The 22,293-nt window shown below is 42.9% G+C and overlaps 1 protein-coding gene across 1 annotated transcript; it reads right to left on the reverse strand.

Annotated features, from left to right (window-relative positions):
- Positions 1–219: 219 nt before the first annotated feature.
- TNNT3 (troponin T3, fast skeletal type) lies at positions 220–16,425 on the reverse strand. Its single transcript, XM_050897026.1, has 12 exons — positions 16,383–16,425; positions 14,698–14,709; positions 14,273–14,290; positions 10,072–10,090; positions 9,240–9,285; positions 8,282–8,398; positions 7,865–7,942; positions 7,495–7,608; positions 7,181–7,290; positions 6,214–6,304; positions 3,138–3,178; positions 220–621 (listed from the first exon to the last, which is right to left on the reverse strand). Exons 1-12 carry the CDS (start codon positions 16,423–16,425, stop codon positions 573–575), a joined length of 738 nt encoding a protein of 245 aa, XP_050752983.1. The 3' UTR covers positions 220–572.
- Between the last annotated feature and the right edge of the window lie 5,868 nt (positions 16,426–22,293).

Raw genomic sequence — 22,293 nt, forward strand, 5'->3', positions numbered from 1 at the left:
GGTGGGACACTGGGTCAGGTTGCCCAGAGAAGCTGTGGATGCCCCATCACACTGGAAGTGTGCAAGGTCTGGTTGGACAGGGCTTTGAGCAACCTGATCTAGTGAAAGATCAAATGATCAGCTGGATCAAATGACATTAAATAAGGATTTGGACCAATGCCCAAATCCTTGCAAAATGGGATGCCATTAAATAAAGTATGAAACACCGTTCCAGAGAGCTGTCATTGGAGTAGGTACTGGTCACGCTTTATTTACAAAATCCAGATATTTGTACACAGCAATCTATAGGACAGCATAGGGCTAGTATCAGGAGGATAAAGGACATGCTCAGCAGGAATTGAAGATGCCAGCAAGGAGTCATCTCAGTTCCATAGGGAACCTGCTTCCTTTTGACTGAGGAAGCCGCCAGACCCCTCCAGGAAGAAAAAGAAAAGCAGCAGCAATAGCCAACCCAGGCTGATGTTGCGATTTTTGTTATCGTTGAGGCGTGGGAACACAAGTGATTGGTGAAGAAAGAAAGAGGAGACCAGCAGGGTTTCAGCATGCCACTAAGGGCCATCCTGCCTGGTTCTTTACTTCCAGCGCCCGCCAACCTTGCCCTTGGCTCCTGCCTTCTTGCTGCTACAATACAAAAGGAAAGAAAAACATGTCAGCATGATGGAAGCAGTGGGACTCTGTGACCACTGCGCATTTCTGACTTTCAGATTAGGATCGAGCTGCTTTCACTTCTCACATGTTGGGCACACCTGCCATAGAACGCATCCTGAGAAAAATATTGTCGATATTGTGGAAAGAGATTCCTCCTCAGGCTCATAGTGAAAGGCCAGGATGTGCATGCCTGAAAGAGGTGGACTCTTCCAGATTCCTGCATTATCAGGACAGAAGTCCAGGTGGTCTCCAAACTAAACGACAGGCCTATCCAGCCACAGACATGTTGTTTCCTGAATTCAAATCTGCTGTGATCTGGATTTTAGGATTTAGAGCTGTTTCTGGAGAAAATGTCCTCATTATCAGGGAGCTCTGGTCAAATTCCCCAGATGCTCTAGTCATCTAGTAGTGGAGGCAAAAAGCTGAGCAATAATTTAAATACAACTAAGAATTGCTTTGCTTTAGCGAAGGCAGGGTGGCTTCTTCCTTATATCACAAAAGCAAGAGCCTCCAAAACAGTCCAAACAACTTTTTAGGCCTCCCCTCATATCAGTATCCCCGTCTTGCTCATGGTGTGTGTGGGAGTGGTCCAGCTACACTCCCCACGCAAAGCACCTGAGGCAAACTCTCTCCAAATAGTATCTTCTTGCACACAGAAGGGCAATCCTACATGCAAGCCACTTACCTTCTGACTGAGAAGCAGGCACGCCTGGAGTCAGAGAGGGGCCAGGCGTGAAGTTAGTCAAGTTAGATTCTGTACCGGCTCCCATAGGCAGCCCCTTGGCTTTTGGGGCTCAGCACACCACCAAACCTTTCCATCTCACACACACGATGATGAGGCTGCTTCTTGAACCAAAGCACATGCAAACAGGGGGCAGCTCTTTGACATGGCAGAGCATGGGGTTGGGGGCCAAGCACAAGGTGGTGGAGCCTTGCTATCAAGAGAGGCCTTCTTCAGAACCACTGGTTCCTCCAGGGAGCAGAAAAAAGTATGGACGACACATCTGAGGAGATTTTTGTGGTGCTGCCCCATGGATTGGTTCAAGAGCACTAGCCATATTTGTGGAACAATGTAGCACAGTCACACAGATGTACACATAGTGGATACTTTACCTTTTGACCAAGTTAGACTTGGTCTATTAGAAAAATTGACCTTTTACATGAGAGCGAGCAGAGCGTTTTCTGCTTATCTTAAATTCCTCTCAGTGTCCCTTTTGCCAGCCTTTCCACAGGTTCAAAACCCATTATAGGAACTGCATAGCTCCTCAAATGAAGGCAGAGTCCTTTTATCTCCACAAGCACCTGTGATGTTTGATGTTATGCCTAACCTTTAGAGTGTGCTTAAGGAGACTTAATAAAGTCTGAAGCAAAAGGATCACTTGATCCTTGTATAACACATTAGCAGACATTGCTTTAGAATGATACAGTCTAGTGTGGATAGAAATTTAAGTACACAGAAATCTCACGAGCTGTGGGCTTCTGAGTGCAACCTTTTCAAATGATGTCCTGAGAGAGTATTATGTCTTTTGAGGGAACAAGCACGCAGTAATGGTACAGCCTGTTGTGGGTGGCGTGGTAGTGCCCCTCAGAAGAGCAGCAACACCCAGACAAACCATGGCATCCTTCTGCAGCTGCACATTCTGCTGAGGTTTATCAGCCTACAGCTCTGTACAGAAAATACCACGGGAAGGTCAAGCCTTATGTTTGGCATTTATGGACAACTGAGCCCTCAGTGTTACATTCATCTGATAAGGCAGGGTGGCTTGGGGAAGTGGGAAGGCAGTGTCTGGTCACTCCTATCATCCAAAGATATCACCAAAGGCCACCACTTCATTCCTGGCAGGACTTTGCTAAGAAGATACAGAAGCACAGTGAAGATCAAATCCCACCACTGCAGAGCTCTGCTCCCTTGCTTCCCTGCAGTTCCTTCTCTGTGTCTGTTAGTTTTCTACATGCCCTAGCCCCCAGGCTTTGTCTAGCCCTGGTCTCTCATAAGTTCACTGTAAACACCTAGAGTAGTTAAAGATATAAGATGCAAAAAATCTAATGAAATAGAAGTCTTGTGGGGAAGGAAAGTGGGAGAGAGACGATGAGTGAAAAGAGCTCACAACAGTAATCCCATGATGTTAGTCTTGTTACACACCATTCCTTATAATCTTAGCAACCACTTGTTTACCCGTCGTAAACAAGGGTTGTATTCCCTCAAGTATTCAAAGCACCTCAGTCAGGTATTTGAAAACCCCAGCAATAAGCAGATGGAAATTCTGCAGACATAGTGTGAAGAAACATGATTTTTTCTTGTTAGCTGTTACATTCACTTCAGTTTCCCCTTCATTTTCTCAATGTGAGACAGGATGGGAGTTGCCCTTCCATCTCTAGCCTCATTTCATTGCAACAAGAAAATGTCGGTGTAGAGGCTGAAGCAACTACTTTGAACACTGAGAAGATATCCCCAAGCCAGGAGCTGGGAAGGGGATATAGGTACTTACTGCTTCTGAGCCTGATCAATCCGGTTCCTGAAGGTGACAATCTGCAAACAACATACATGACCAGGGTTTTTAGAGATAAAGAAACGTTGTTCCCTCACCGAGAGGGGAGTTTTACCTGCTAAAGTGCTGGAAACAGGTGCCTATGGTAGGGATTAATACTTCCTTTGAAATAAAAGCTCATCCTTGCTTGAAGGAGAGAAATGTTGCTCCCTGGCAATAAATCTGCAAGCCAGTTTCATATGTCAAGGGAAAGAAGAGCTAGAATTTTATAACCCTTATTAGAAGAGTTCCTATGTATACAAATTAATCTCCTATGAACTCACATGTCAAACTGCAGGCAAGTGAACTGGAGTGAATGTCACCCTGGCCAGTTGGAAAGCTCTTGCACGGCCCCATCCACCTGTATGTGTCAGCCTTGCCTTCTCACTCTTCCCCTATTCCTACACATTAGGAAGTGTATAAGCTCAAAGAGCTTTGGTGGACTTTGGCTGGGGAGCTCAAGAATGGAAAATGGATCACACATTCTGCTGGAGTACCTTTGTTGGCTGGGAGAGCAGGAGGTGAGGAGCTTGCAGCAGTCACCACCTTCCCAGCCACTCATCTAATAAGAGAAGACAACTTTTAAAGGGACTGAAGAAGAAAATATTCAAGGAGAGCTTGAGCAACCACAGAGGAAAAGGTTGGAGTTGGGGCTCTGAACACCTTCCAAGCTCTGTTGATGTCTGCAAGCCACTAGAGAGTCTGTCCTACAAGATGGAGCATCTCTTTGTTTAGCCATGGATAAACTGCATATTTCAACCTGATGCATGGGAAAGCAAACACCTACCTTGCACAGGATGAGCACCTTAGGGCCTGACTTAGCACCTCAGTCCTGGCCCATAGCCCTGGACTCACTACTGAAATTCTGGGACTCTTCCAGCTCAGGTACTGGAAAAGCCCACAAGAACTAGGGTGTGATAGAGAGCCCTCTTTTGCCCCTTCACCTTCTCATTTGTAATGGAGTCAAGGTTCTACCTAGTTTTCCTGGGGTGGAAAAATGCACCTGCCAAGACGTATGCTTTGCTTCTGCTTTTGGTGTAATTCAAAGTTCTCCACTGGCTCTGCAGGTCCAAGAACTGATGAACCAACATTTGAATATTTAAAGTGGCACTTGACATTCCTTGTGTGTGAAACAAGAAAAAAAAGGTCATATATTCAGGTTGGCCCAGCAACCTGTATTTCCTGGTTCTTGTCTTTCCATGGCAAACAGAAGCAAAATAAGAGACTGAAACATTAGCAGGAACAGGACAACACAAGGAAGGAAAGATCAGCAGATCACCTGCTTTTGTACTTACTCATGGAAGTTTTAATATCTGCAGCAGTGGTTTAAATTATTTTTTGCAGCTGAGTATTTTTCCCAAGGGTGGAGGAGAACCAGCTGTCTTCAGTTTGACCCAAGGCCTTAAGACTTACCTTCACTGATAACCTTGTGATAGTGACTATAACACTCACTCTCCAATGAAGCACCAAAGAGCAACAGACACTAGAGCTAAAGAACAGCTCCACTCCTGTGTGTCCCAGTTCCTTCCTTTGTCTCTCCCTTGCATCCTTGCTTGAGTCTCCTTCATTCCCTTTGCTGTTTTCACTTACCTTTCTCCTCACTTTTTTTCCTGCTATCATTTTCCCTTTGTTCTTCCATGTTTCTTCTCCCATCTCAGCTGTGCATTTTCCTTCTACTTTGCTCATTCTTTGTACTTTCTCTCCTTGCTTTTCATCAGCAGCCACCCATCTCTTTGTTTATGCAGAGGTTTCATTACCATAGCATGTATGTCTCCCCTGGCACTGCCTTAATTCCTGTTCTTCCGCATCCAGTTGACCTGTTATCCTTAAGCTAGCCCTCTCCAATATTGTGGGTCTGAATAAGCATGTGGCCACAAGGTGGAGAATCTTTCCAAACCCCATACCATTCTTTTCTGTGAAGTCCAAGCTATTACACATGCATCCCTAAGCTTCTGCATATATCCCAGGTGCATCAGGGTGACTCGCCCATGCACATAATACCAGAGGTTTCGATAGGGAACTATTTTAGAGATGGTCTGAGTGGGTTGCGTGCTCAGTGCTTTAGCCACGTCCGTGTTGGACCCCGACTCTTTTCCTAAATTACTGCTTCATCTCTTTTCAAAGAATGGAAGGGGAGAGAAAAAGGAAGTGAAGGGAGAGACACAAGATCCAGTTTTCTCTTTTCTCTCTGCACTTGGAAACAAATGCCAGTTTCTGTCTGACACCTGGCCTCTGACCATGCGGCAGGCTCATGCATTTGATAGCCTTTGCTGCTGCTGTTACACAGGCAAGTTCATTGTACTTACAACTTGGAAAGCTCCTGCAGCCTGCAACGCATTGTTAAAATCTAAGAGAGATTGAGATAGTTACATTGGTGTTGCTCATTCCCTGTCAGCATGTGTCTGTGAGATTGGGAATTAAAAGGAGAGTGAGACGGAGCGAGATCTAGTAGGATTTCTCAGCCACTGAAACCTGACATAGGTGAGTGCAGCCATGTCCTGTGACTGTGAAGGGAACACGTCCACTTTCTGTTACCATATGACACTTCAATCAGATGCTCCTGTCTGGAGACAGTTTTCAGTGACTCCAGAGAGCTCAGTCCACAGGGAATCTGTCTGGGATGGGAATAAAACTTACAACGTTCAAGTGTGAAATCAAAGATGGATTTAAAAATATTACTTTGCAATGGAGATGAGTGAATTGAGAGTTACTGAATTTTCAGGCCACAGTTACCTATAAATAAACAATGAACAAGATGTGTTTGAGCAGAGGGTGGGGAGTCCATTTTCGATTGGGATTGCCTTTCCATGGGGCACTGAAAACCTTGAGAGTGGTCTATTCAATTTCAGCCTAAAATGTGAAATCCAGTCCAAGTATGTACATTAGGGGAATGCAGTTCCAGGTGTCTTGCTGCTTAAATATTGCAAAAGGGCATTGGAGACCCAAATGATGTCACCACATGGCTTTTGCCAGAGGAGTCACAGAGATTTTTACATTTTGGATCCAGTGCCGTTAGCAAAATGGCTTCTCGACTCACCTCGTATTTTTTCCTCTTGATCTGCTCTGTAAAGTCATACTTTTCAGTCTCCAGCTGGTATAACCAGTCCCACAGTTCCTTAGCCTTGTCCCTGTGTGTTTATGGGGAAAGGAAGGTGGGAGAAACACATCACATCATATATTTTCTATGGTTTTCGCATCACTAGTAATGAGGCTTTTTGTGTTTAATGCAGTTCACACATCTTCCTGCAAACTCTTTCCGTTCTCTGAAAGCTACTTACCATTTTCAAGGTCAAATTTTTCTCACCTTCTCACCCGAGAACCTTTTAGACTAGCACTCTTGCATGTGTCACACACTAACCTATTCCTTATAGATTTAGTTTTCCCCCTAACTCTTAATGAAAGAAAAGAGTCCAGGGGAATCAGACAAGAAGGAAGGAGGACTCTGAAGGTCACCCAGATGAGCAGAGCAGCTGCCATTGTGCAATCTCATCTGTTTCAGGGCTGAAGTGAGCCAACCTCATCTTTCAATGTTGTATAAACTCCAACGTGTGGAGTCCAGACTATCATCTGATGACTGCTCTGCACCAGAGCACTCAGCTCCCAAGCCTCCAGCCTCCGTGGAGATCCGTACTCATACCTTAGCAGCTCTAACTCACCCCTGGCAATGCTACAGATACCAATCTGTAGGTTTGTTCAGCTAATCTCAGAGCTGGGTTTAAAGTTTGTACCTAGTCCTGTAAATGACTAATCCTAATTAGCAGGAGAGGCTAATGGAGCTACACCAGGAGTATGGCTAGATGGCTACCAAATCATTTCAACAATTCCCCACATTCCCATTTTCCCTCCATTCTCCAGATCAAGGAAGGGCACAACTTAACATTGTCCCGTGATGAATTTCAAGGAAGGCCCTCTCCTCTGCCTCGTTTTTTCACTAAAGGAGAGTCCAGGACAGTAAGATCAAATTTCAGTGGATTACATTCAGTAAATTAGGATAAGCATGTTACCTCAGCTTGTCTTCATTAAGGTGGTCAATGTTCAAGGGCTTGCGCCTCTCTGCCAGGACCTTCTTCTTCGTCTCTCTAGCTGTTTGCTTCTTTCCTCTCTTCTGATCAGCCTATTTTCAGAACATCAATTAACATCAGACTGCAGAAATTCAGGCTGAATGAAATTATTTCAGTGACAGAGCATGTAAGACAAGCTGCTAGGGATCCGGAAGAAGGAAAGTTGAGCTGTTTTCTCAACTTGTAATAAAGACTGTTCCCAGTCAACCCCGTGGTTTAACGTTTCCATATTTCATCCACCAATCCATGCTTTTTACCTTAGCCAGATAGCTGCTGTATGTGGCACCCATGGAGGACAGAGCCTTCTTCTTCTTGAGATCATCCTCAGCTTTTCTCTTGGCATCTTCTTCCTCTCTCCGTGCCTTTTCCTCCTGTGGAGTGCGACACATAGAAGCAAGTTACTCTAGGGCAGTCTCACAGCTTCCCCAGCAGCCAGTGTCACTGCAGGGAATGTGATCTGTTAAGCATGTTGATGAGAATTGACAACTCCTGTTTCCTGCCCTTGCTTTAAGAAGGTGGTCATTTCTTCTTTGGACTGAGACAAACAGAACCTGTAGTTTTTTTCTATGTCTAGAGATCTCCTCCAATTTGATGCTGAGACAAGGAGAGAGATGCAAAGACACTTACCGCAAGCCTTGCCTGACGCTCCTTCTCCTTCTCAGCCCGGATTCTCTGTTGCTCTGCTCTTTCAGCTCTGCGCTTCTCCTGCAAGAAGCAGTGGCAGAGGCATTGAGTCATCATTGTGGCTTTATCTACCTCCAGTATTATGCCCCACCACCAAGACCTTTGGTTCATAGAGAGTGAGCCACCTGCTCCCTTGCCAGAACATGCAGAAGGGTCTCATGTGCGATTCGCAGGTGTAAAATGAGGCTGAGAGAGGGGACAGATGTGGAGAGAAGCCGTTTGGTGGTGACTTGAGCAGTCGCTTCTGGACATGGCAATACAGCTTTCTGCCAAAGTCTGACAGTGGACTAATGGATTCAACTTCTCATCTACAGAGGATCTGTCAATCTAGTACAGGGAAATGGCAGTACAATGACTCACAATCCGCTCCTTGAGGGCAACGAGCTCTTCCTCTTCCTTTCTCCGGGCTTCAAAGTGGCTGTCAATCAAGGCCTGCAGTTCAATCAGGTCTTTGTTCTGCCTTTTCTTTTGGATGTCCTAGAAGAGCAGGAAAACGCATTAAGTAAGCCCATATTGCTCTAGGAACATGCCCTGGACATTCCCAGCACCCTGCCTACACAGAGAAACAAAAGCACAAAGTGTCTGCAGATATCCATGGAAATCTATGGGATTAGCTTAAGTGGCTATTGATGCAGGTCAGAGACAGAGACTCATCCAGGTGACAGTCAGGAGCCCAGAAGGGAACAGAATCCATATCTCCCATTCCCCTACACCATATTTTATCCGTGTCTTAGCTACCTATCTTTGCATATACTTAGCTGCCTCCTCTTTGCTTTGGGATATGAATCTTACCTAGAAAATATTCCTACATTTTTGGGCAAAGCAGATATTTCTGTGGAGATTTTCAACACCAGAGTTTCTTCATTTTTCTATCAGCTTTCTAGGAAGGTATTTGGATCTCTGTTTATTATTAAAATTCTGTTGTCATTTTAGGTAGTGTTTCTCAGCAACAGATGCGTATAGGCCTGCTTTATCTCAACCTGCAACTTTCAAACCATTTACAACAATGGGACAGGGGATCTGAGATCTTCTAAAACACTTACTCTCTCCTTTCTTCATATATTGGCTTCAAAGATTCAAGGAGGAAAAAAGAAATACATGATTTTAGCTTAGTCACATTAGCAACGAATGCATCCAGAGAGTTTCAGGGAGCAGAGAGTAGCCTTTCACTACTCAGAAAACAGTCGGCAAAGCATCCATACTTTTGTCCTTGACTTTATTCTCAGAAATATCCAATACAGGAGGAGTTATGTGGGTTTGCACACGTGTATGGCTTGGGTACAGACAGACAAACACAGCCAGTCTCAGGAATACTTACATCAAAATCTACTTTCTCACCCTCTGGTATTTTAGGAGCAGTTAGTCTGCAGAGAGTCAAAAACAAAACAAAAAAAAAAAAAAGAAAAAAAAGGGTTTTCATCTTAAAGAACAGGCAGCTTTTTAAATAGCACGTCCTGCCCTGCCCTGCCCTCAGGAACGATGCTGACAAGGAGGAGGTGAAACAGCAAGTCAATGGAAAACTACTCCAGAATAGCACTAAGGACCATTGTCCTTCCTGGAAGGTCATGCAGGGCAGGGAGTTACCCCTAAAAACCCTTTTCATTCCCAAAGCCTATGGTCATTCCTAGCACACGGAAAGACGCTGGTCCACGAGGCTGTTGGTGCAGTGCTGCACACTCCGTTCTGGGCAGCTGGCAGAGTGGGAAGGCAAGGTGCTGGGACCCAGAGCCAGAAGGTCCGTAGGAAACCTTAGTTAAGCTCAAGCCAGCCCAGCCCAACATTTGCCACCCTTCCTACTGTCAGCAATCCTGGATGGATGGGTAGTTTCCCGGCCACGGCCTCTCACAGAGGATTTACTGTTGAGCCACCTATATCTTGGGGTACGCTGAGACCACTGTATCTTGGACAGTGCACGAGTCCTCCTACTCTATCCGGAACTGATCTTAAGACCCTGGCCAGTAACTACTGCTATGGCATCCTCTGGCAGAAGCAGACATCCTGGAAAGGCAGGCAGGAACAGCTGGATGTTGCACAAGGGAGGGTTGGATAAAGGCTTCCAGTGGCCATTTGCGTAATAGACAATCTAACGGCTTCTGCTAGATCAGAAAAATGATGCCAGGGTTTTGAAACTCTCTGTCCCTCATACTTACTTTATTCTGGGCTTTTCCTCTGTATTTGGAAACATGGAGCAAAACAGGAAGGGAAAAAGAGGGAGAACAGTTAGAACAACAGAGATCATGCCAGCTGCTAAAGTAAAAGGAGAGAAGGGAAATTTAATCTTAGGGGAAACATCCCAGAGAAACTGGTTAAATCTCAAGCACTTCCAAAAGAAATACACACACTCACACACCCCTTTTGCTAGGAGCGAATCTGTTTTTACCGTTGAAACAGAATTTGGCAGAAAAGAATCAAGAGACTGTATAAAAGTCCCAAACATAGCATCTGGAAAGCAATGGTTTCATGTAAATGCGAAATTATTTTTCTCAAACCATCCTGACCAAAGCTCTAAGGAGGACAGCTGGGCTGGAGGGTAGAAGAAAATGTTGCCTTTTTCAATCAGCACTTCTTTTGCTAAAGTTAACCTGAATTCACAGTCATGTCAATGATAACTAGGCTTCTCCAGTTTTGCTCAAATGCCTCACATGGAGGCCAGGAGGGAAGAAGCTTCATGACACACATTTTCTCCAGGTTCATTGACTCCCAAGATAGCTTAGGGCACATGTCCCTGAGATACCTTGGTACCATGGGGAAGATGCTTATTCTTCTGCATTGTGTGGTGCTCCTCAAACCCAGCTTGGAAAGGCCATCCTCTCTTAGTGAGCATCCTCTCCTGCTGACGTACATGCAAAATTCCCATGGGCGTTAATGGGAATGATCTTTGCATCTCCAGGAGAGGTATAATGCCCTGATAGGCAGGCTAAACCACCACAGAGACCGTCAACTCAGGCCCTCTGGCAGTCAGAAGTGTTCCCCTGCAACAAGTGACCTTTGCCTGGCTCTCAGAAATGTGCTGTCTTACAAGTTACTTGCTTAACATTAGTGCTTGTGATCAATTTCCCTCCCTGCTATGCTTTTTAAACTTTAGTTATTAACTCCAGTGTAATGCCAGTAAGTTCAGCACTGTTATTCTGACAAACAGAAGTAAATTAAACCTATGTGTTTGTTCTGGCCCAGTCTCACAGGGACCCAGGCTGACTTTCATAACCACACACTACATTTGAACTTTTAGGTATGCTGCTGGATTCTGCAGTACAAGACTCTCCTTGTGTTGGTTCAGCGGGAGGAACTGAGGTAAAAAGCTCACAGCCTATTGAATCTGGTAAAAATAAACCAGCTTTGTAAAGTAAAAGTAAAACCAGCCTCCCTCAGGAGTGGGTGCACGAGCCCTGCTATCCATATAATTACACAGAAAGCTATTGTATTGTATTTTTTCAAATGCTTATTTGCATCCAGCTGTTTTGGGACTGATGGAGGAAATTGGGAATAGCAAATGGAACAGAGTAGGATAAAATAAAATGAAACATTATAAGAGGAAAAAATATCAAAAACTAATACTGGAAAATATTTAGTGGAGACATCAGTTGCAAGGATGTTGGATAATAAAAAATTGAGAAAGTGGCTGGAAATGGGTTATTGAGATAATTAAGAGAAAATACTTGAGAGATGCATAAAAGAGATCAGAAACCCACCTTTCCTTTCTCTCACACTTTCCCATACTAATTTCAGTAATGAAATTTTGGGGGGTAGACTTTTCTCATTTACTGCAAGAACACGCCTACCAAAACATATCTCAGTTGAGGCCTCTAGATGCTAGAGCAATGCTAATAAAATAAACAGCATGTAATTAGAAAAGTGTTTTAGAGCACTCATATAAAGGAAGCCACAAATTGCTCCTGAAGAAAAATACCATTAGCCAACAGCGGACTTCTATATTTCTCCAGTTATTTTTTTAATTGTTTTGCTTTTCAAATAGCCACTGAGCTTCTTAACACATTAGTTAAATTGGGTTTTTTTATCTGGAGAGAGGAAAAGTAATGACAATTAACCAGTCTATCAGACATGTTATTCACATAGGATTCCCTTCCCTCGTGACATGCCCAGATAATTTTCAGAAACATTCTTCTTTAGCTTAAAGTGGCCAGTTAGTAACACTTCAGAGAAAGCAGGGGAAAAAAAAAAGTAGACAGGAAATGACTGCCTTTTTTTGTTGACCTTGGTTGCCAGGATAGACACCTGTCTGTCAATAACTGTTTGAATTTGGTTTCAGCTGCCACCAAATCAGCACTTTAAACTTAATTAAGCCAACAAACAATTGTAAAAATAAAAAGAAAAATTAAGGTTAGTTGTTCTTGAAATAAGAATTTTTAGTTAGAATATTTAACGGTACCTCCAGAAAACCAGAGAAGGGGATAACAAAGAAAAAGGAGCCTTTATTAAAAAATGAACAGTAATAAATCTGTCCTTTGCAGTGCATGACCCAGCATTGGTCCATGCTGTATGCACAAAAAGCAGCCCAGGGATGTGATTTATTTTGAAATGCCCCTTCTTTCAAGACACCAAGTCAAGGAACTGGGCCAAAATTTGTTGACAAGCAGGAATTGTCATAGCAAATTCCTGTTCCTATGGCGGATTTTGACTGACGTTCTGGTCATTCTGCCCATGAACCATGGGGCTGTGACAAAATCCCCACATACAACCCTGCCAAAAGAAGGCAAGAGCCACTGGAAATCCAAGTTCACTACCCTGGTGATTAGAGAGTCTCTGAGTTTCTGGTTTCCAAAAGGGTTAGCGCAGGGAGAGTACACACCACCACAAATACAACCTCGCTTTCTCCTGCCCAATCTATGAGATAGTCACACAGTGCTCCCGCTCTCTGTGAATCCATCTGAACTGCCTTTACTTCATTCAGAAATCCCTAAACACCCTCCCTTAATCCCACTTCTCAGAAGCAACATATCTAACTCACACTGTGTCTTTGGGAAAAAAAAAGCAATATGCTATTAAAAATAAAAGGAAAGAAAGAGAAAAAGAAGGTGAGAAAGGGGCTGAGAAAGGTCCTCAGGGTACTTCCCTAAATAAGAAAAAAGCCTGAAAAGTGAGCAAGAAAATTAAAACAAACGAACAAAAAAAATCTACAGAAGCAAAACAAAACAAAACAAGGAAACACAGAAAATGCAGGGTCATTTTAAGTGGCGTTGGGCTTTGTCTTTCAAAACAGCTGGCCAGGTGTTCTAGGGGCTGGGGCAGTCAGAACACAACCGAGCTACTTCAAAGGCCTGTAAAAGTCCATGAGAGTCTTTCTATGCATTTAAACTAGTTTTGAATTTGGCCCAGGGGGCCTAAGTTATCTTGCCCACATACAAGAGCAAAACTGACCCTGCATACATTTAGATTTGGTCTTTTCACATGAGTCTTATCCCCACCCATGTGCTCCAGCACCCACTCAGCCAAGTATTACAAACACACTATCTTAAGCTCATGGCCTGCCCCACCAGTCTGAATAAATTTATTCACATGCTTGATGTTTAGCACAATTTTAAGTGTATGGCTGGAGCAGAAGTTTAAATATCTGTAGATTCAGGCCTGGAGACCTTGACCTTCTAAGGTTGGGTGAGGAAGGCACATCTATGCAGGGCTCAGCTCCATTTTCAAGCATGCCACTGTGATTTAAGAGATACTTTCCTGATTTTTTGGGGGTAGAGAAGGTTTGCTGATGAGAGCTATGACACAACAGGTTCTAGCTAAAAGACAAGTCCAGAGCAAGCTTCTAGATCTTGGTTTTCACCATCTACTATCCTAATGAGGATGTACAGGCTTCTCAATACAACAGTGACCCCCCAAGGGTGATTGGATATGCACAGTGAGCGATTCTTAGCGGCAGAGATGTTTTGGCCCAGTTCCTGAGTTTGAAATCAAGTGAGGAACAAAAACAAATACAGAAAAAAAGAGTGAGATGTTAGAAAGATGACTTTGTTGTCCTAAGACAACACTGAGCTACCATCATAGTATTCGCCGCCTTCATCAGCTGTAGGTTGAGGGATAAAAGCAAAAGAGAAGAAGCACAGTAGTCAATCCACAAGCAGCACTGTTCTAAGAGCAACTGTCTCCACTCCCTCCCTGCTACGCTGGGAACCTCGGACTCTCCAGAGATCGAACAAGAAGAAAAAACACCTTTTTGGTGATTTGATTTGGCAAACATACATCCCTTTTCTCCATGTTCATCCAAAGCCATCCAGAGAGACCATTTCCCTCCCGTGCTCTCTTTGCTCTTGGACAAAGTCAGTGTTTTTAACACTGTTTCCCCAGCACTGAAAGAGAAAAAGGATGAGAGTCTGTAGGCGCATCACATACCTTCTTCAGGGGCTTCCTCTGTTGGTGGTGTGGTGCAAGCAGTGATGGAAAGACAGGAAATAGGAAAAAAAAAAAACAGAACAGATATTTAAAGCTCTTGGAAGCCTGAGAAAGAGACCAAGGAATGCATGAAGGGGGAAAAAAAAAATAAAGGAGGAAAAAAAATAAAGGAATTAGTGAATTAAGGCAGGGAGAAAAGGTATCTGGAGAGGCTGTCAGGAGTTAAAGATGCTGTAAGGTTAAAGTAGTAGTAAGCATGGAGATTAAAGGAGAAAAGGGCTACAAGTGATCATTGTGGTTAATATTTGTTTCTCTTGTTTTGTTCTCTTCTACCAACCCAGGACTCCTGTTCTCTGTCTCTCTCTCACACACACACACTCTCTTGTTGCAACTAGGTGGAGTAAATCAGAAGTCATGTCACATACCTGGCTCATGAACTTCAGGTGTGAAGTGTCATGGAACAAGATGCGATGGAAAATAAGAGAATGAGAACGAGAAACCTGTTATTTCACACACCAAAAGAGCTTTTGAGCCAAAGGGGAGGAGGGGCAGAGAGGAAAAGGGGAGAGGGGAACAAAGTTAAGAAGTAAACCTGAGGTAAGATAAATTAATTAAATTTGAAACAGAAGTCACAGGACAGGAAAGGAATTCAGTCAGGTGAAACAGGCAGATTTACGATAATAGTGCAGTGCTTAAAAAAAAACTTCTGAGCATTATATGAAATAAAGCACAACCTGACAGCACAGTGTACCAAGGTTTACCTTGATTTGAAATATGCACATGAACATAGTCAGCACTCTCAAAGCACTATTGGATCCATCCTTTTCTACAGCAGTATTTCAGTCATTTGAAATAAACACAGTGTGGTTCGGAAACCTACTGAAATACCTGCTGAAATACCTGCTGTAACTCATCATCAACATTCAGCTAATATTTCCAAAGAAGCTCGGTTCTCTTTTCTAGATCTATGGCTCAGGCCACTTTCTTCTTGGAAGACAACTTTGATGTCTATATAAATCTACTGCTGTTCTTCACATCCATTTGCAATGTAGAATTACAAACAGATTACTTCATAGGAAGAAAAGGTTCATTAAAAGTCTGTGCAGGTCTACATTTCATTCTTCTGGTGTTTTGGCAAAGCAAGAATCAATCAGCAATGCAGATTTGCAGGGCAGATTTTGCTTTTCAGCAATACACGCACCACTGAATATTTTGCAAAGCAGGCATAAAAACAATGCAAAATCTCACAGTATTTATATTCCCTGTGTACAGTCAATGGGTCAAATTCTGCCCCGAGATTTGAAATGAAGCTTTCCCTATAGGAAGAAACATTCATTCTCATATCACAGTGCAGAATTTAACCCATTCCACAAGGACAATTTTTGCTGAGCTACTCTTTCACAATAGTATATGTGTTCCCCTAGTTTTTAGTAAAATTTTCATGCAACAGGTAAATTTCCTCCGCCTTACTGCTGATTACACTTTACTGAGAAAAAAAAATATTAAACTAAAGAAACAACCACCCAAAGGCATGCAAGATACAAGCTATCATTAACAGATAGGTTGTTATCTCCTGTCACCTTGTATTCACTTCCCATGCACACCACCCCAGCAGACAGACACTGGGGAGTTTAGAAGTTAAATCACATACCTGGAGGGGGGGCTTCATTTAGTAGGAAGTGTCAGGGGAAAAACATAGGAAAGGAAGATAAAAGAATTAGAAACAAGTTATTCAGGAGGGGATCACCTCAAACTGTGGTGAGACCGGGTTGAAGGAGTATCATTTGCACACTAGGTTATAGGGATAAAGTGTTAATAAGAGTGGAAAAGGAGAGTAATTACAGTAGGGTGTGAAGTAGACAGGGAGGGGATGCGATAGAAATGAAAGATAAAAGGAATTTGAATGTTGATGAATTGCAACAGTTTAAATCATGCAAATATATTAACAGTGGGCAATTGTAGTAACACTGGCGATCCTTAAATTTGAAAGAAAACATACCCAAGAAGAGAGTTTTACAAGTGTGCAGTGTAACCTATGTTTCAGCTATGCACATGCCCTTTTAGCTATCAGAACAGGTACAGGGATATGAGAGTTACTGCAAGGAAGTACTGCTTTGGATGTATCTCTGTGTCTGCATCTGAAGCTCCACCATCTACGAACTTCCACGGGCAGATCTGGGGCTTAGCTCTGCAGAACTGGAAATATTCGGGTCTACACAGGGCTTGTCTCCACTGCAAAGGGGTAGAAACTGCTCGAGCCTGCGTGCTGGGATCCTGCTGCAGGCAGTATCTGCGAGTGGAAACAACTTGTTTCTGCAGCTCAGGTACGTGCTCTCTGCCCTGGCTGTGGTGTAGTCACAGCCCTAAAAGTTTCCAAGAGCACTAAAATGTTTCTTCTAAGCTTCTTAGAAGGTGACTCTTCAGTTACAAACAATAATTATACTTTCCTGTAGGGTTAATAAATTTTAGGGAATCTTAAGAATGGATTGATTCTTCATGACTCTGGTTTTCTTCAACATCTTCAAATTCCTATGTACAGGAATGCTTCAGATTAATACATAGGAATTTAGATGTCACATACATGCGCTTGGTTAGGTGGAAAGTGTCAGCAAAGAAAAATAAAGGAATTAGAGCAAGAATCACACAACAGCAAGTACTCTGAACTTGGGCAGGCCAAAGCTGTGACTTAGAATATGTGTTAGACAAAGACAACATTAATAACAGAGAAACTAAATAATCATACAGTGATATGAAAAGCTGAGACAGTCTCCCTCTGACACAAAAGTTTTCTTTTAAGCTTGTTATATTTACATCTTCTTTATAAACTTTCCTTTTTGTTATGCTTTATGTTAGAGGGAAAAGAAAACATGAGGAGGCTGTAGGTATGGCTTTATCGTTAATCAGATTACGTTAATATCTGGTGTTTTGCACAAATTTCAAGCTCATATGTATGTCAAAGCTTGAGACCAACGCTCAAGTACTGAGTAGCAGTTCAATAAATACCAGGGAAAAGAGGTACAGAGGCAGGCAAAGCAGCTGGGACGGTAGCAATGACCTTTAACTTGTGCAAACCATTGTCAGAAAAACCATAGAAGCAGATAACAGACGAGAATGAATGGTTAAAAGGAGAAGAGAAAGATGTGAAACAAGAAGCGGTGAGAACAGGAGGGAAAAGAGAAGCAGTGCACAGATGAATGTTGAAGTCATGCAAAAATCAATCATCAGACAGCTTTCACCTCACTGACTTCAGCCCTGGCAAAAGTACTGATCTCATCTAAACTAAGAGGCTGGTCTCCCTCTGTGGACAGCAGAGTGAAATAGCTGGGATGGGCAGCTGCTGAGATGTGCCTGCTTTAATAAAGCTACTCCAAATGGCACAGAATAATTTTCACAGACAGTTTAGAGGATGCTGCAAGTTCAGTTTCTGCTTTTCCAGATAATAAACATTATAATGTTCCCGTACACAGTGTAAGGATGGTTCTGAGTCCAGTCAGTGGCTATTATTACAGCTTATACATTTGTTTACAAAAAATTTATTACATTTTTCATGCAATAGTTAGCTCTTATCCTTATTATTACGCATCACAGAGCAGAGGAAATTATTACTGGTGGAAGGTGTAAGGAAGCTGCAAGTTACAGTTTATCATTAATATTTGATTTTTATCTGTTTTCTTCCACCATCTTTGAATTCCTGAGTATAATATTAGAGTTACTGGTGTCATTTTCCAACAGAAATCATAGTTTCAATTATATTTCGATATTTCAAAACTCATGTAGAATTAGCTAAGATTTTGGTTAAAAATATAGAAACAGTTTCACAACCATAAAAGGCTGCATAGATATTAACATCTCTAGAACAAAACCTTTTCATTTTTTGCCTTGTGACAGTCTCTCATTCCAGATTTGTTCTTGCATTACACTATATACACCCTACATTATCCATAAAGTCAATGTTTCAGAAGCATCTAAAATAGAATTTTCATTTCAAAATTTGAAAATCTTCCATAAAGGAAAGAGGAAAAGAAAATAAAATGTTGGAACAAAATGTTCTGTTTCAACTAAATAAAAAAAAATAGTTTTCAATAGCTGCCAAACAAGGCGTTCCTCCTTTCTTTTTTTTGTTGTTTGTTTGAAAAGTTTCCATTTTGTCCCAATTCAGAACACAACTCAATTGTGAAATTGCCAAGCGCAATTGAATTCCCAGCACACAATAACCCTTCAGATTGACGCAGAGGAATTCAGAAGTCACATACCTGGTTCATGGACTTCTTTAAGAGGGAAGTAGCAGGGAAGGAGATGCAAAGAAAGATAAGAGAATTAGAGCAGGAAACAGAGGATGATTAAAAAAAACTTACACTTTTTTTAGCCAGGGTGGAGGGGTTAAAGGGATAAAAACCATTAAAAAGATTAAAAGAGAAATAGAGGGCACATATGGATGTCAATTAGAAAATCATGGAGAGGAAGGACGGGGGTGTTGGGACATAAAAGATGCAGATGACTAACATATATATTCATAATGTTATAAAACAAGTGCCATTGGTAGCCTTTGGTTGACAAAAATATTTACTAATATTTAAATCAAGTCCATTACCCATAGGTTTGAATGTGCAAAAAGGGTATAGACAACCTGTTCTTATTCATGTGCATAGAAATCCCAGCCTCTGTGGAAATCAATGGGCTCAGAGGAGCTGGCATTGATTTCCTTAGTGCCCAGGATTTCACCACTGGTGTGTAGGACCGCACACCGATGTGGGAAGGTAAGTATGACCATGTTACTGCTCTCCGACCTGCAGGATAAAGTACCCGATGAAAGCCTAGCTGGACATGCAGAGAGGGGGAGGCAGAAGGGCAATTGAAAGGTAAATGGGTTTGGGCAGGCTGATGCTTTAATAAGCAGGACCTACTATTTTGCTAATCACACAGATTGTCTTACCAGATCTCGACTTTAATTCACGTTATAAAATCAAGCAAAAATGCAACCCTGCTACCCCCGTTTTTGTATAATGCACATTAACCCAGAAAAATACCAATAGTTATGGAAAAAGCATGCAACTACATCTTTTCTCTGAATTGGCATTTTCTGCAAATACACTGCAACCAAAATGATGCCACTTGGTCCAATCCTTAGCCCAACAGAAAACTAGGTATGACGCGGTGTCAGTTGTTGCTCATGACTTCAGATGCAAGTCTCTCCACATCAGCATACATTGCTGCAAAAGCAAGTTTTGTCTCTGCGCAGTGGCGGGGGGACAGGAGGAAGAGATGTGGGCAACCGAGGGACGTAGCATTGCCACAGGGCACAGCTGTCCTACCTTCAGCCCCAGTGCATGGCGTAGGGGAAATGCTTTTGGGAACACTATCCCCGTACCAACTGGTATCCATACCGATAGCCTGGTTAGAGACATCAGAGTGCTGGGGAATATATGAGCAATGCCCAGCCTGTGCTTCGGGCATTGTTTTCAAAACAGCAGTTAGTACTTATTACTCATCACGCTGCTTATCCTACGAGAGCGAAGCAGCCGTCAGTGAGCGTGCAGAGGATATTTTTGCATCCTCTCCTCTTCAACCACCTCCAGAATTCCTGCATGCGTTACTGCTCCCGACAGAAACAGAGGAATTCTCAAGTCATGGCACATACCTTCCTCATGAGCTTTAGCGGGTGGGAAGAGTCACAGAGCAAAATGCAAAGGAAGACAAGAGTGTTAGAAACATCAGAACAACTTTTCACTTGTACAAAATGGAGGAGGAGGGAAAGCCTAAGAATATATTGCAAGAAAATAAAATTAATATGCATATGAAAAGCACTGCTGGAAGTAAGGGTACAAATGGTCTGAGATATTAAAAACATAAAGCTGATTTAAGTGGCTGTATCCAATGACATTTGTCTTATATGCACATTCCTGCAGTCCTGCATGCTGTTTCACAACCCTGATGCTTGCCCAAGTGGATTTACAACCTGAGGCCAGCAGGTTTTTGGTGGCACGTGGCTGCACGTACTACCGTGAGACAGTGGTCTAGAAACTCCATTGCATGAAGAAGAAAACCATCTTTAATCATTTGCAAAGCTAAAGCATCAAAATTATCACCAGTTGCTTTATACAACAGGGTTTAAGCTGAAAAAAGGGCATGTGGAAAGGCTATTGTAAGAATGTCAGCCTGGTAAAGGAGGGCAAATCCTCGCCGCAGCTGCAGCGTCAGCAGCTGCTGCAGCAGCAGACCAATCATGGGCACATCTGCACATCGTCCAGAGGCCCAGCCCACCCCGAATGGTCCAAAATAAGCCTTCCAGAGAGACCCAACCAGTCTCAGAGTGAAGGCTTTTCAGCCTTCATCCTTTGAAGAGATTTACATTTCCCAGCAGTTTTCATACTTTTTTTTTCATACAATTACCACGTAGCATCGCCAGTGCATTCAATGTCAAGACAGAACATGAAGGAAGAGAGTACAAAAACCAAAATGGTGGCAAGTTTTATTATATATTAATATGCCTATTTTTAACTCCTGTTTTCTTTTACCATCTTATGGCTTACTGGCTAAACCAGAGCTTACTCTGAAAGACGGGAATTCAGGAGTCATATCACATACCTTCCTCCTGAGCTTCTTTAGGTGGGAAGAGCCACAGGACAGGATGCAAAGGAACATTAGGAAAAACACATTATTACATGGGCTGATACTACATAGGCTGAAAACTCTGTTAAGCCAGAAGGAAAAGTTTTATCCCAGTAAAGGATGCACTAATGGCCAGGAGGGGAAGGAATTTGAGGCACGTGTGGTTGGGAAACAATTTCACCATGTGAAGGGAAGAGGCAAAAATATATCGGAGAGGGAAAATCTCACAGTAACCTCAAATAATACACAATGAAATTTCTCTCTAATTCCAGTTTTAGAGGAACAACCTCCTGCCATTGCCTGGATGGGCTTTATGGCGAGCTCTGCACACGGCAGGAGGGGCAGAGAGGCTGGGTTACCACCGAGCCGACATCTGTTGGACCTTGCACCGAGACCATTCCCGTGTGTTAGCCTGCGGCAGAGCCAGTCACAGAGGAAGGGTGGAAAGCAAAGACAACAGAAGTGATAAGGCAAAGTAACTGGGTCCTGCTCCTCTCACACCACCCTTGAATCCCCCCACCGCCAAGGAGATGGCAGGGAGCAATTCAGAAGGCAATGGCACGTACCTGCTTCGTGAGGTTCATCAGGTGGGATGTGGCGGGGAGCAAGAGCAATGAGATGGAAAATGAGAACAGTTAGACTAAAGAGTGTGTGAAGGAGGGGTCTAAAAAAACACAGGGGGTGTGAAATAGAGAAACAGAGGAGGAGATGAAATGGAGACAGGCAACCAAAGCATGCACAGGTACAAGACATGTAAAACCTTCAGGACCTGGATGCTGTAAAAACCCTGAAAACCACGTGGAGTGGGTCTCCCATGGCACTATAAACAAGTTTACCCTTGTTTCAAATATGCCCATAGCACAAAGCTTTGCAAATGCGGAACCAACACACCCTTTGGCTCCTCGTACCCGGAGCACCACATTCCAAATCTCTCAAGTGCAAAGGGTGGGTATCTGTTCCAGCCCCTCTTCTGCCCTGCCTGTCCCACCTTGCAAATGCTGCATGCAGTGTGGGGAGCCGGCTGGGGTTACTTGCCGGCATCTACATAGATAGAATTAATAAGATCTGCATTCTGCAGTATTATTATTTATATTATATATAATATGATATATTATAGTCTATAAACTTATAATATATAAAATATACTATATATAATATTACATATTATAGAATATGTACTATGTAACGTATGGCTACACACATACCTTACCACAGATGGATTTTGATTTCAAAATCCATCCGATCATTATCTGCCAAGCTACATAGGAGAAACCAGTTGACACCTGATAGAAACCTTTCTAGCCAGACCCCAGTTATTCCACGGCAGGCGTTACAAACACCCAGACCTAAAAATCATCCTCGGAGCCTGCTGTGGCTTGGATGAAGGGATGGTATCTGCATTTCCCCTGCTG

This window comes from Gymnogyps californianus, chromosome 5 (genome assembly GCF_018139145.2).
Source record: "Gymnogyps californianus isolate 813 chromosome 5, ASM1813914v2, whole genome shotgun sequence".
Lineage (NCBI taxonomy): Eukaryota > Metazoa > Chordata > Aves > Accipitriformes > Cathartidae > Gymnogyps > Gymnogyps californianus.